This window comes from Microcaecilia unicolor, chromosome 5 (assembly GCF_901765095.1).
Source record: "Microcaecilia unicolor chromosome 5, aMicUni1.1, whole genome shotgun sequence".
Classification (NCBI taxonomy): domain Eukaryota; kingdom Metazoa; phylum Chordata; class Amphibia; order Gymnophiona; family Siphonopidae; genus Microcaecilia; species Microcaecilia unicolor.
Window position 1 is genome coordinate 183,916,292 of NC_044035.1, and position 14,049 is coordinate 183,930,340.

General features: G+C 42.5%; 1 protein-coding gene across 3 annotated transcripts in view; it reads left to right on the forward strand.

Annotated features, from left to right (window-relative positions):
- The window catches only part of LOC115470456 (C-factor-like), a 150,062-nt gene that overhangs the window by 105,391 nt on the left and 30,622 nt on the right, over positions 1 to 14,049 (forward strand). For 2 of the 3 annotated variants that reach the window (XM_030203651.1, XM_030203649.1), the window contains exon 2: positions 13,161 to 13,212. Coding sequence is in view for 1 of the 3 variants with exons in the window: in XM_030203648.1 (XP_030059508.1) it covers positions 1,216 to 1,362; positions 13,161 to 13,212 (199 nt within the window). In the remaining 2 variants the exon portion in view is untranslated. Of the gene's footprint in view, positions 1 to 1,215; positions 1,363 to 13,160; positions 13,213 to 14,049 lie in introns of those variants that run through there. The other variant, XM_030203648.1, reaches the window with a different exon arrangement.

The following is a 14,049-nucleotide window of genomic DNA, read 5'->3' on the forward strand; positions in this document are numbered from 1 at the left end:
GCTTGGGCTGATTTGGTTTAGTCTGGCCAGTGACTTATTTTGATAAATGATGTTTAATATCACATATATGTAAATATTTTAGCTTATGCAAATTGTATATATTAATTCAGCACAAAGTTTTGTCTTCCTTTATTGTTTATTCGCAGACTTGATATACCACATTTCAAAGAATATGTCAATGAGGTACTCTGAGTTGAATACCCTATTACTGCTCCTACATGAAAGATGGCAGCAGGTTCAGCCACCATTGTGTTTATAACTGATGCAATATGCAACTGCCAGTTACCAGTCTTAAGTAACAACAAACCATCTCAACAAGTCAATTCCCTTTTTGCTCATTAGCATCAACTTTCATAACTGGCGACAACAATTCAAAGCACAAACTGGCTCCTCAGTAACCTGCACTTGCTTAATTTTGGGCCTTGCAAGCATGATAAAAATGGTTAGCATAGTGACAGGTCACAGGAGTCACTGCAAACAAGGAGAAAAATTCCCCTGTGAGATTAGTTTCTAATGTGCAAAAACCCTTGTGAAATTCAGTGAGACACTTTATAAATATTACATTTAAACTAGTGGTTGTCAATCTTTCTGTGGCCGTGACCCCAATTTGAATGACTGCAGGAAGCACACAACCACCAGACAACATAGGACTATGATGTCCTATGGTGTATCTACCTAGTTCATGACCCCAAATTCGAGTCTCTTGGTGTCAAGACCCACAGTTTGGGAAGCTCTGATTTAAACAGAATTGACTAGTTCCTTTTAGCAAAGTCCAACTAGTGACAGGATTTATTTATGTTGAGGCTCTACAGAAGAAGACAATCTGTCTGGCCCCACCAGTCAACATCTAATTTTTCACACATGGCCCTGCTTTTTAGCCCCTACTGATCTATGTAAATGAGATTCTGCAATGAGTGAGTCTGCATATGGTCCTGTTTCTCTCATAGGTTACTCATATGCTGAAGTACTTGCTTTTGCAAAATTTACTCTGAGGATCTGTGACCCCTATAGAGGGAGAGTTCTCCTCCAAGGGACAGTATCTGTAAGCTCATTGTCTGTATTAGAAATTGTGAGTACGGAATTCATCTAACCTGGGGGTGTTTAGGGAAATGATTTATACGAAAGGTGGGAGGAGAGTACTGCAGAATCAAAACTGAGGCAGAGCTGGAGTGATCAAGAAATTGTGTGTCTACAGACAGCAGCACAGAGAGAATAATGGCAGAACCAATGCCTCGTACAATCTTAATAACAGGTTGCAATCGTGGCATTGGCCTGGAACTGGTAAAACAGTTTCTTGTGAAGCCCACTCCCCCAGAACAGATTTTTGCTACCTGCCGCAATCCAGATGCTCCCCAGAGTCAGGTAAGAAAAGAGCTTGTTTAATTTTTCTTCAACCTTTTCTTTTGCTATGTTATCTCACAGAAATTAGGACCTGTCCAAAGCCATTCCTTCCCCCTTTAGGTGTACCATTAGTAAAGATTGTTCTCTCTGGCTGTTCTATGACTTCCATTATGTCTCCTGTAATTGATATTATTTAGTACACATAGAGGGGCATTTTCGAAAGAAACGTCTAAATCAGAATTTGGACGTTTTACAAAGATGTCCAAATTCTGAACAGGAAAGAAGGTCATTTTTGAAAAATTTGGATGACTATCTTTTGTGTTCGAAAATGCTATGGACGTCTTATGAATTGGACATTTTGTGATTTAGATGTCCTTTTATTTGGTCCATTTTCGAAAAAAAGACGTCCAAATGCAAGATGTCCAAAACAGAGGAGGAGTGGCTTAATGGTTAGTACTGTGGGCTTTGATCCTGGCAGCATGGGTTCAATTCCTGCTGCTGCTCCTTGTGACTTTGGGCAAGTCAAATGCACAAGGGGCATTTTTGGATATGACATCTAAGTCTGAATTTGGACATTTTTTGTAAAACGTCCAAAATCAGAACAGGAAAGGTCATTTTCTACAAAAAAAAGTCTGTCTTTGCCTTTTGAAAATGCTGTTTGGAAAATATTTTGTGATTTGGAGGAATAAGGGAAGGTGATCCCCAAGTCCCTCCAGTGGTCATCTGAACATTTGGGGGCCCCTCTTGTATGGAGCAGAGGAGTAGCCTAGTGGCCAGTGCAGCAGACCTTGATCCTGGGGAAGTGGGCTCAATTCCCACTGCAACCATTTGTTATAAAAACAGGTCTAGCTCAAAACATCTAAGTTTTAGCCTTGGACGTTTGTGTTTTGTTCCATTATGGCTGAAAGTCGTCCAAGTCTTAGGAACACCCAAGTCCCGCCTTGAACATACATCTAGCACGCCCCCTTGAGATTTGGATGTCCTTCTGAGAAAGATGTCCAAAAAGAGGTTTTGATAATACTGATTTGGACGTTTCTGTGAGATAAACGTCCAAATGCTGACTTATGTCACTTTTTGGACGTCTATCTCTTTTGAAAATGAGCCTGATATACATTTTGTCATTCATTCAATTGCCCATTCACTAATCCATTTAACATAATTCCTCTGTGACCATTCACCTTTTTATTCACTTCTTAATCTCTTTTTTTAAAAGCACCCATTTTCCACCTGGTTGATAAGGATTTTTCTGGACTATCAGTCCTTAAGTTATGCAAATGCAAATATAGATTCATCACACTGGCATCCTTCCAGTAAAACTGATAAATACACAGGCTCGATAACATTTTTCACATAAACATTTATCATATAACAAGATATATGTACAGTATGTCAGTTTATACAATTTACTTAAAGGTTTTGTATTATGATTTTGTTTTCATATTGTGATTAATATAAAATAATTACAATATAAGAATATACAGATTTTATGTTTGATGTTTTATTTCTTAATTTATTTATATTCCATGTTTAACAGACCCCTGAGGCAGGCACTTCGTGCCAAAACACAGTGCCATGTCGGGTATTTCATGTCATTGCGAGTATTGAAATAAAGTGATTTTTATTATTCACGATCAACCTGTGTATCTGGTTCTTCTCAAGCCATCTCTACCTTCCCACTGTCATTTGTTTTGCAACATTCTACGTGGGGTTCTTCTCAGTTCTTTTCTTTTTTTCATTTCAGCTCTGCACAGAGTGCACATATCATTTGACAATTATCTTCTCATTGTCCAAGTCATTTTGGTAGATAACACAGGAGTCAATGCACTATCCTTTAATGTGCTGGCTAATGCCAGAATTTCCCAAGCTAATCTTACTTCTAATATAGTAAGAGCTTTTTAGGACAGAGAAATTAGCAGTAAAACCATCATGCTAGAGGGTAGTGCGTAGTGTGAGGTGGGCATGCAAAACACAAGCAAAAAGGACAAATCAGAAATTGCTTGCAATGCAAAATAAAATGCACTAAATTTTGGAATGGTTTTTCAATTTATTTATGCAATTTAATGTGCCTCTCAAAGGCCATATGGACATCTAGGCCGTGAGCAATGCAAGGAGTTAATAGAAAAGTAAAAAACAAAACAAAAACAAATAAAAAGTAGCACATATGAATTTATCTTGTTGGGCAGACTGGATGGACCGTGCATTCTGCCGTCTTCTAGGATCAAAGTAACAATTTGTAGAAAGAGCACAGAGCATATTGAAAACACTAGAAGGGGAGATAAAGTAGTCTATCCAGTAACCAAGTCAGTGTCCTAACTGGTAAGCCTTAGTAAAGAGCCTCATTTTAAGTCCCTCTTTAAACTTTGACAGGGAGGACTCATTCCTAATCCAATGTGACATGCCAAGCGCAACATAGGCAAAAGATGACCATCTAGTCCCTTGGTATTCACTCCCAGTCCTCAAGGGCTGCCAATGGGTAGCAAATGATGGCATGGTATTATGACAGTCTGTTTTTTTTTCTTCTATCCATGATTCTTTTTTAAAACTTATCTTTATTGACCAAACCAGACCAAAGGCAGATCATAGAAAACTTCAACATGACATATAAGTCAATAAGTAACAAGTAACAGATATTTCCAATTAATCAAATAGTTTGAGGGTTTTTTGACCAACTTTATTGAGATTTTCACACATATATGTACGAAATAGAACATAATAACAGAAACATGGTAAAAAAGGTTCCAGTGGAAATTATAGACCGGTGCCGGGGAAAATGGTAGAGGCTATTATTAAAAACAAAATTACAGAGCACATCCAAGGACATGGATTACTGAGACCAAGTCAACGTGGCTTTTGTGTAGGGAAATCTTGCCTGACCAATTTACTTCAATTCTTTGAAGGAGTAAACAAACATGTGGACAAAGGGGAGCCGGTTGATATTGTGTATCTGGATTTTCAAAAGCAGTTTGACAAGGTACCTCATGAAAGGCTACAGAGGAAATTGGAGGGTCATGGGATAGGAGGAAATGTCCTATTGTGGATTAAAAACTGGTTGAAGGATAGGAAACAGAAAGTGGGGTTAAATGGGCAGTATTCACAATGGAGAAGGGTAGTTAGTGGGGTTCCTCAGGGGTCAGTGCTAGGACTGCTGCTTTTTAATATATTTATAAATGATTTAGAGATGGGAGTAACTAGCGAGGTAATTAAATTTGCTGATGACACAAAGTTATTCAAAGTTGTTAACTCGCGAGAGGATTGTGAAAAATTACAGAAGGACCTTACTAGACTGGGAGACTGGGCAGCTAAATGGCAGATGATGTTTAATGTGAGCAAGTGCAAGGTGATGCATGTGGGAAAAAAGAACCCGAATTATAGCTATGTCATGCAAGGTTCCATGTTAGGAGTTACGGACCAAGAAAGGGATCTGGGTGTCGTCGTCAATAATACACTGAAACCTTCTGCTCAGTGTGCGGCTGCTGCGGCGGCTAGGAAAGCGAATAGAATGTTGGGTATTATTAGGAAAGGTATGGGAAACAGGTGTGAGGATGTTATAATGCCGTTGTATCGCTCCATGGTGCGACCGCACCTTGAGTATTGTGTTCAATTCTGGTCGCCGCTCTCTAGAAAGATATAGTAGAATTGGAAAAGGTGCAGCAAAGGGCGACTAAAATGATAGTGGGGATGGGATGACTTCCTTATGAAGAAAGACTAAGGAGGCTAGGGCTTTTCAGCTTGGAGAAGAGACGGCTGAGGGGAGACATGATAGAGGTATATAAAATAATGAGTGGAGTGGAACAGGTGGATGTGAAGCGTCTGTTCACGCTTTCCAAAAATACTAGGACTAGGGGGCATGCGATGAAACTACAGTGTAGTAAATTTAAAACAAATCGGAGAAAATATTTCTTCACCCAATGCATAATTAAACTCTGGAATTTGTTGCCGGAGAACGTGGTGAAGGTGGTTAGCTTGGCAGAGTTTAAATAGGGGTTAGACGGTTTCCTAAAGGACAAGTCCATAAAACAATACTAAATGGACTTGGGAAAAATCCACAATTCCAGGAATAACATGTATAGAATGTTTGTACGTTTGGGAAGCTTGCCAGGTGCCCTTGGCCTGGATTGGCCGCTGTCGTGGACAGGATGCTGGGCTCAATGGACCCTTGGTCTTTTCCCAGTTTGGCATTACTTATGGTGCTTCCAATTAGTAAACAACAAAGAGAGCGGAAGAGAACCAAAATAGACCAGACAACAACCACAAAGGGTAAGAGCACCAAAAAAGTTTTATTAGGACCCAACACGGTCCATGTTTCGGTCAAACGGCCTTCTTCAGGGGTCTTCAGACTTATAAGGTCTGTGCCGGGGCTGGTGGTTGGGAGGTGGGGATAGTGCTGGGCAGACTTATACGGTCTTTGCCAGAGCCGGTGGTGGGAGGCGGGGTAGGTGGTTGGGGGGCGGGGATAGTGCTGGGCAGACTTATACGGTCTGTGCCCTGAAAAAGACAAGTACAAATCAAGGTAAGGTATACACAAAAATGGCACATGTGAGTTTATCTTGTTGGGCAGACTGGATGGACCATGCAGGTCTTTTTCTGCCATCTACTATGTTACTATGTTACTATATGTATACGGATGTTCCTCCAGAATATGCATGGAGAAAAAGCATAAACGCTGGTGCTGTCCGAAATCGAGCAATTTGAAGACCTCTGAAGAAGGCCGTTTGGCTGAAACATGGACCGTGTTGGGTCCTAATAAAACCTTTTTGGTGCTCTTACCCTTTGTGGTTGTTTGGTCTATTTTGGTTCTCTTCCGCTCTCTTTGTTGTTTTGTGTTTTTTGCGGGAGATTTGGACTCTCTTTTTGTTGGTTTGACGCTTCCAATTATTACAAAGGATACTGCTGTCAATATATATGAAAATAGCCTCTAAAAGTTGTTATTAAGATAAAGTTAGAAGGCTACATCTGTACAAAAGAGTCAAGTGGTATCTGTGTTTTAGGGGCATATTATTCTTAGAAATTGGTTCTAGATAACCTGAGAACCTATACAAAGAAAGAACATTCACAAACAAATTGGTGGTCCTTATTAGGAAGGGCCTGCAGTATTAGCACACACACACACACTCACACAAGTATAGTCACACCATTGATTCCCAAAGATTTCCTTTCTAAAGGGGACATAAGCTATGTATTTCACTTTTGCTATTTTGTGAAAAAGCTATATATATATATACTGTATATACTAGAGAAAAAGGCCTGTTTCTGTTAGAAATGAAAAGGGCGCTAGCAAGGTAATCTCATTTTGCCATGAATGTTTTTAAGGTTTTTTTTAAATAGATATTTGCTGTGATGCTAATGAATAATTTCCAAGAGTGTTTTATGACTAACTAGTAAAAAAGGCCCGTTTCTGAGACCAATGAAACGGGCGCTAGCAAGGTTTTCATCATAGTGTGTATGTTTGAGCGAGTGTGTGTGCGAGTGACTGTGTGAGAGAGAGAGACAGAGTGAATGTGTGTGTGTGTGTGTGTGTGTGTGACAGAGTGAGGCTGTCGGTGTGAGAGTGTGTGTGTGAGAATGAGAGTGTGTGTGAGAGAAAGAATGAGAGTGTGCGACAGGAGCGCCCCCTCCGTCTCCCGCCCTCCTTCCCCCTTTCCTTCCCATCCCCCTCCCCTTTTTCATCCCCTTACCCTCCCAGCTTCAGGGTCGTGGCCCCCCTCCTTCCGCCTTTCAGGGTCATGGCCCCCCTCCCATTGCCATGTTCCAGCTGGCTCCCTGGCTCCCTCCCTCCCACATTCAGGCTGGCTGGCTGGCTGGCTCCCTCCTTCCAACATTCAGGCTGCCTGCCTGCCTCCCTCCCTCCCCCGTTCAGGCTTGCTCGCTCCGTTCCTCCCCCTTTCAGGCTGCTTTCCTCCTTTCCACCGAACAGCTGACTCCCTCTTCCCCGACGGCCCTGCAGCCCTCTTCTCCAAACCACCTCCCCAACGCGGCTGCTGAAATCGCCGCTCTGGTCTTGCTGGGCCCCGCAACAGCGTCGCCAAACCCCCTTCTCGCCGAACAGCTGACTCCCTGTTCGCCAACGGCCCTGCAGCCCTCCAGTGTCTGTCTCTCCTCCCCTCTCCCACTCGCACTGCAACTCCTCACATGGCTGCCAGCGATGTGATTCGTTGATTGTCAGCGCTCCGCCCTCGACATCATCACGTTGGATGCGAGGGTGGGGCGAACACTCATGGGCAAAATTTGATCTACATCACCACGGATTTAGAATGTTGGGACTTGTGGAGGCTTCATTAGAACGTTGGAGGTGCGTTTTATATAGAGAGATGTGATGCATGAGAATGATATGTGTTTTGTGTTATGTATTTCTGTTGTTTACTTTCCTTGTGTTTGTCAGTGAGTTGTATGTATAGTTTTTTGTAATAGGGAAACAGTATGCAGATTTTATTAAATTTTTTGAGAGACAGTGTGTGACAGTGAAAGAGAGAGAGTGTGTTTGTGACAGAGATACCTCCCGCCCCTCCCTCTCTGGTCTCAGGACCCCCACCCCATCCCCTCCCCCTTCTCCCCCTCCTCTCCCTCCTCCCCTCTGCCCCCCTCTCAGGTCTCAGGACCCCCTCCTGGAGCTTGGCAGCCTAGTCTGGCCCGGACAACCAATCAGAAAGCTGAAGGGCAAAAGGATGCAGTGATTGCTTTTCGCAAACTAACTAATCAGTGCTCGGTGCAGGTGTCGATGAAGGGGAGGGCCACTCCGTGCACTTGTGAATTAAAGCTCTATGGGGAGGGGGTGGCTTACTACCAGTGAGTGGCGGTACGTTGAACCAATGGATGCTGTCAGCCATGACAGCCATCTCGAACCAGCCCGGTGGTTGGTAGGCTATGAAGGCGGGTTTCCCGTGACGTCAGGAGCCGTTGGTGCTGGGCGCTGAGAGAGTTGGAGTTTTGTGTCTGTGCCAGTGTAGTCGGCAGAGAGCTGCACACGGTAAGGATCAGCATTGCTGGGGGGGGGGGGGGTGTCAGTGATTGAGTGTGTGATACAGAGAGAGAGAGAGTGAGTGTGCATGTATCCATGTCTTGCATCAGTGTGTGTGTGTGAGATTGACGGGGGGGGGGGGGGGGATTGGGATCCCACATCAGTGTTAGTATGTGACACAGAGAGTGTGACAGGGTGTGAGTGTGTCTGTGAGAGAGAGAGTGTGTGTGTGTGAGAATGAGAGTGTGTGCGAGTGCGTATGTGAGACAGTGAGTGTGAGAGAGAGTGTGTTTCACACAGATACAGTGTGTGTGAGAGAGAGAGTGTGTGTGAGACAGAGAGAGTGTGAGAGAGTATGTGTGCGATAGGCTGTATGTTAGTATGCTATTGAGGTGGGTTTCCCGTGACGTCGGGAGCTGCTGGTGCCAGGCGCTGAGAGAGTTGGAGTTGTGTGTCTGTGTCAGTGTAGTCGGCAGAGAGCTGCACACGGTAAGGATGTGTGTGTGAGTGTGTCCCAGCCGGTGGGCGCATGCTCTCTCTCACCAGCCGTCTCTGTAAGCGAGAAATGTCCAGATGGAGGGGCTGGAATGAGGTGAATTTCCCTTCCTCGCAGCGTGCCTCAGCTGTTGCAGCTTTTCTGTTTGAGTCCGTTGGTGCCAGGTGCTTGAGACACGTCGCGGTTTCCCAGGCAACACGGTGACGTCACCGGAAGGCTTCAGTCGGGTCGCGGTTTCCCTGGCAACACGGTGATGTCACTGGAAGGCTTCAGACATTACGAACCGAGAGCTTCAGAACGTTGGAGGTGCAAATTATTATAGTAGATATATATATATATATATATATATATATATATATATATATATATATATATTTCTCACGTTATGGAGTTCAAAGGCTAAGGGCCCGGTTTACTAAGGTGTGCTATCATTTTTAGCGTGTGCTAAAACTTTGCACACACTAATGCTAGTGCGCCTACAGAGCAGCTTAGTAAACAAGGCCCTCAGGCTGCTTCATATTTCCTTATAACACAAAGATAACTCCACCATTCTGAAACATTTATTTATTTACTAGTAAAAAAGGCCCGTTTCCAAAACAAATGAAACGGGGGCTAGCATGTGTTTTTTTTTGTTTTTTTTTTCTTTTCTGTTTGATATTAAGGGATATATTTTTTTTTAAAAAGGAAAAGAGTTTTTTTTTTTAAGTTGTAAAGTCTGTATGAGTGTTTGTGGTTTTGAGGGGGGGTTGTGGGGGTCTATGGGTGTATGCTATTTTTTGGGGGGGGGAGGGGTGTTTGTGGGGTAGGGTAGCGTTGTTCTGTATGAGTGTTTGTGGTTTTGAGGGGGGTTGTGGGTGTCTGTGGGTGTGTGTGCCATTTTGTGGGGGGGTGTTTGTAGGGGGGTGTTTGTGGGGTAGGGTTGTTCTGTATGAGTGTTTGTGTTTTTGGGGGGGATTATGGGAGTCTGTGGGTGTTTGTAAGTGAGAGATATAGGTTTTTACTGTTTCAGTTTTTGTATTAAGGAGTTTGGGGGAGGGAGTGTGTGTGTATGAGTGTGAAAGCAAGATGTTGTCTGTCCATGGCAGTGTGTGGCATTTTGGGTGGTGGGCAGTTTGGTTGTATGTATGTGTGTTAGTGAGTGATGCTGATTGTCCATATTAGATGTGGGTTTTTTTTTGTGGCTGGTAGGGGGTGATTCTCTGCGTGTGAGTGTGAAACAGTAATCTTAATTCAGCAGGGCACTCTGATGTGGTATTTGTAGGCACTTGTATTTTTGTTGAAACCAGAGGGATCCGTTGCAGGCAGGCAGTAGGAGTAGATATGGGTTTTTTTCGAGTGTGGAATGTGGGTGGTGTTCTGTAGGGGGGGAAGGGGCTGAGGGCACATGTGTCTGGAGGTCTCCTTGTAGGCACTGATTTCAGCTGGGCACTCAGGTGGGCTGTGATCCGTTTTTTTTAGGGGGGGGTTGGGCGCCGGAGGTTTCCGTTTGGGTGTTTTTTTTTTGGGGGGGGGGGGTTGGTTTGGTTTTAGTGTGGAATGTGGGTGGCGTTCTGTAGGGGGGGCGGGGCTGAGGGCGCATGTGTTTGGAAGTATCTGTTGTAGGCACTGAACGCCGGCTTGGAGACTCACCGCATGAACAGCTTGCAGAGTAAGGTCCGCGATGTAGTGGTTGTTTAGTGGCGTTCTTCGTCCGCGCTTTCCTCGCGGTTGGTCCCCGTGCTGGTAGCTACCCCCTCCTCAGGAAGGGGCGAGACTCGTGTGTGTTTGTTTTTTTTTTCCTGAATGCCGCTGCATTTTCTTCGCTGTCCCACTCCTGCTCCTCTGCAGCACCGGTCCCATTCAAAGGCTTGGTGGTTTCTAAGTCCATGTGAGTGTTTGGGAGGTGGAACCGTACTTTGTGTGCATCACCTGAGGCACAGCCAATCAGCAGCGCGTGGGCGGGGCAAACACTGATGTTCAAAAAGTGGTCTCTGCCGCCTCACTTTAGAACGTTGGGAAAGTGAGGCTTCATTAGAATGTTGGAGGTGCGTTTTATATAGAGAGATTAGGATTTATTTACCAACTTTTTGAAGGAATTCACTCAAGGCAGTTTACAGCATGAATAGGGAATAGACAATTACAGCAGTAAAAATATTCAAACAACAATACAAAGTATGGCATAGTATGCTACATTACAATGTCCACAAAATACGCAATAAAATATGTTAACAGACAGTTTTGGGCCTCTTTTACCAAACCGCACTAGCAATTCCCATGTGACAATGCTGACAAAGCCCATTCAAAGCGAATAGGCTTTGTCAGCATTCCCATGCCAGGAATCATTAGCATGGTTTAGTAAAAGGGGCAGTTAGTTTGGAATTGTTTTTCTAGTTACAAATAATGAGATGAATAGCCAAACAGTTTGACTTTAATACAACAATATGGGACTTTTTCTGGTTTAGAAATATCTTTTGGTAAAATGGAGGCAACCAAGAGGTATGTATCACAGAGGTTAGTGAACTTCTCATTAACATGGGCACAGGGAGGATAAAGTGTCTAGGAATATTATCTAAGCTCCAATGGGAAACAGTCGAGGACATGAAGGAGGGCATTCTATAAATGATGATGAGATTTTGGTGCTGGAAACAATCGGTGCAGAGCACTATTCTATAAAGGTGTTCCAGGTTGAGCATTGTTTATAGAATAGCGCTTAAAGCCCATTTCCACGCCAAAAGTTAGGCACTGATATTTATGCCAGCTGAAACCTGATGTAAATGCTGGGGCTCAACTACAGGCATTTTGGAATGGAAATAGGTCTATCCCATAACCCAATGCACAACTTTTAGGAATGTACCTGCCAATCCCCTGGCCATGCTCCTTTTGAGTTGCACACTAGGGGATTTGGGTGCGTGGAGTTATAGAATAGGTCGCAGGGAGATGTGCACACAATTTTTAATTATTGCCAATCAACTGCAATAATTGATAACATCAATTAATTGCAATTTATGGCTTGTAAGCTAATTCATTTGCATGCGGATCTTTGATCCATGCACAAATTTAAGCGCCACATATAGAATCCAGGGGAAATGTTTTATATCAAAAATTGAAAAACTTCCTATTAGCAGTGCTTCAGAAGTTGCTTTGCCTGTTGTAAATGGTACCATTATGGGTACAGAATAAGGAAGAGAAAATATATAAGGGAAATATCAGTTCCTTTATATGGAGAGCTAAGATGGTTAGGATAGGATATTGCAAGTTAACACTTGGTAAGGAGTGGGTTTGCTGTATAATACTGTGCATTTGTGAAGGATCAATGAATTGCAAACAAGCAGGGGCATTACTTTCTGAGTCTGGCAAGGTCATTAGAAATTGGACCTATTCCTTCAGTTTCTTCAACTTGCTCCAGCCAACAAAAAGGCTACCAGGAATCCTTAGCCATCATAAGGCTTCTTCCCTTTAGGAAAGCATAGGAATGGTGGAGGTCGAGGCTGGGGGGTGCATAAGAATCTTTCCTTTGTGAAGCTTGAGGGGAATCCAGTATTTCTAGCAGGAATAAGGACTAAACATTTTCAAGAACGGGAGAGGAAGGGAAGCAGATACCTAGGACAGTAAATATTTGCTTTGAGACAATAAAGGAGAAATGGGATCAACTAACTCACAAATGTTATTGTACCTGCAAGTGAGACATTATTTCCAAGAAAGGATATGGGGCAAAGAAAATAGTATTTTCTGTGATAGAATGTTTTTGCTGCTTCCCCACAAATTGAATAGAGTATGGATATGGCACAGGATGGGAAGAGAGGAGAGAGGGGCCGCATACTTGGGACCCATCAATGTACATTTTTTAATGCCATAGTAATTTGCAGAACAGCAGTTAGGCACTCATGTAACTTTAAATAGAGAAGGGAGCTTTCAATCAATCCTTCTCCATATGCTCAAATTCTTAAATAACTTAACCTTTATATTACCCAGGTCCAGGTGATCAGAAAGTCATAATAGGATCTGTCAGATCAATGCGTCCATCTCCTAATTGGCTAAAATATTTCTTCATGAGCCAAGCATACTTATAGAGGTGGTACAGTCATCCTCATCAATCCCATCAGTGTTTTGAACTTGCATTTTGTTGATAATTTCTATATTTTTTAAATTATGGAGCATTTGTAAATTTGTGATGGATTTTTAAGCAAATATAATTTATTATACAGTACTTATAAAGTAACTTGTCCAGCTCTGAATACCGCTTAGTTGCCTGTATAGGCTTAATTTATGGTATATATATATATATATATATATATATATATATATATATATATATATATATATATATATCTCAAGTGTTTGGAAATAAATAAATAAATAAATAACTCTTTAAAATCTTTCCATTTTCAGGAGCTGAGAAAATTAGCTACAAAACATCCTAACCTTGTGCTGATCAAATTAGGTATGTCATATTCCTGCCTCTTTCATTTTCCCCTCATCTCCTTAGACTTTAAATTCCTTTTCGGTTTGCTTCCTTGACTCATACTGTTTTTCCTTTACCTCAGGATGGATCTAAATTCTGGGTATCCTTGGGCAATTGTGAGAAGGTCCCTTAGAAATCATGGGAGGAGGGGATTCCACCCAACTGTCTATGCCCAGACCCTCCCATCTCCTGGGTGTCCTCCCTCACCTTTCCTGTATAGAGGCCCAGCCCAGATCATCATCAGCAATTCAAAATAGTAAAATTCAGCACTGTACCTGTGACCCTCACTAGTCTTATGGTGCCCTGCCTCTCCTTTTACTTGGCTTCCTCTCACCATATTAAATCATAGATGGGGCTCGGGGTGGTACATATGAAGACTCAGTGAGCTATAGTATTCGAAATAGGAACATATCTGTTTCTTGCCTGTTACAACCTTGTTTGTTCTCACTTAAGGATCTTGTAATTTCATACATTATGTAAGTAAAATAAAAAAATCTGCAACTTTTGAGTACACTATTCCTCTGCTATTTTAGAAAAAGTATTATTCTCTGATTGCACTCTTTAGTTGTTCATGCTACATCTTGGCTACACACACAATAGTGTGAACTTTGCATTGTGTTTGGTTAATGATCAGCATATCTGAGTTCTAATCAAAAGGATGATTTACAAAGTCATTTACAGGGGTAAAGTGCTTTCTAAAAATTGTCCTCACTCAGGGGCTGATGTATTAAGCTGTGCTAACATTTAGCGCAGTGGTTTACTCTGAATTTTCCCACACTAATATTATTACCCTATGTAGTAAGGGAAGTGGGAAAA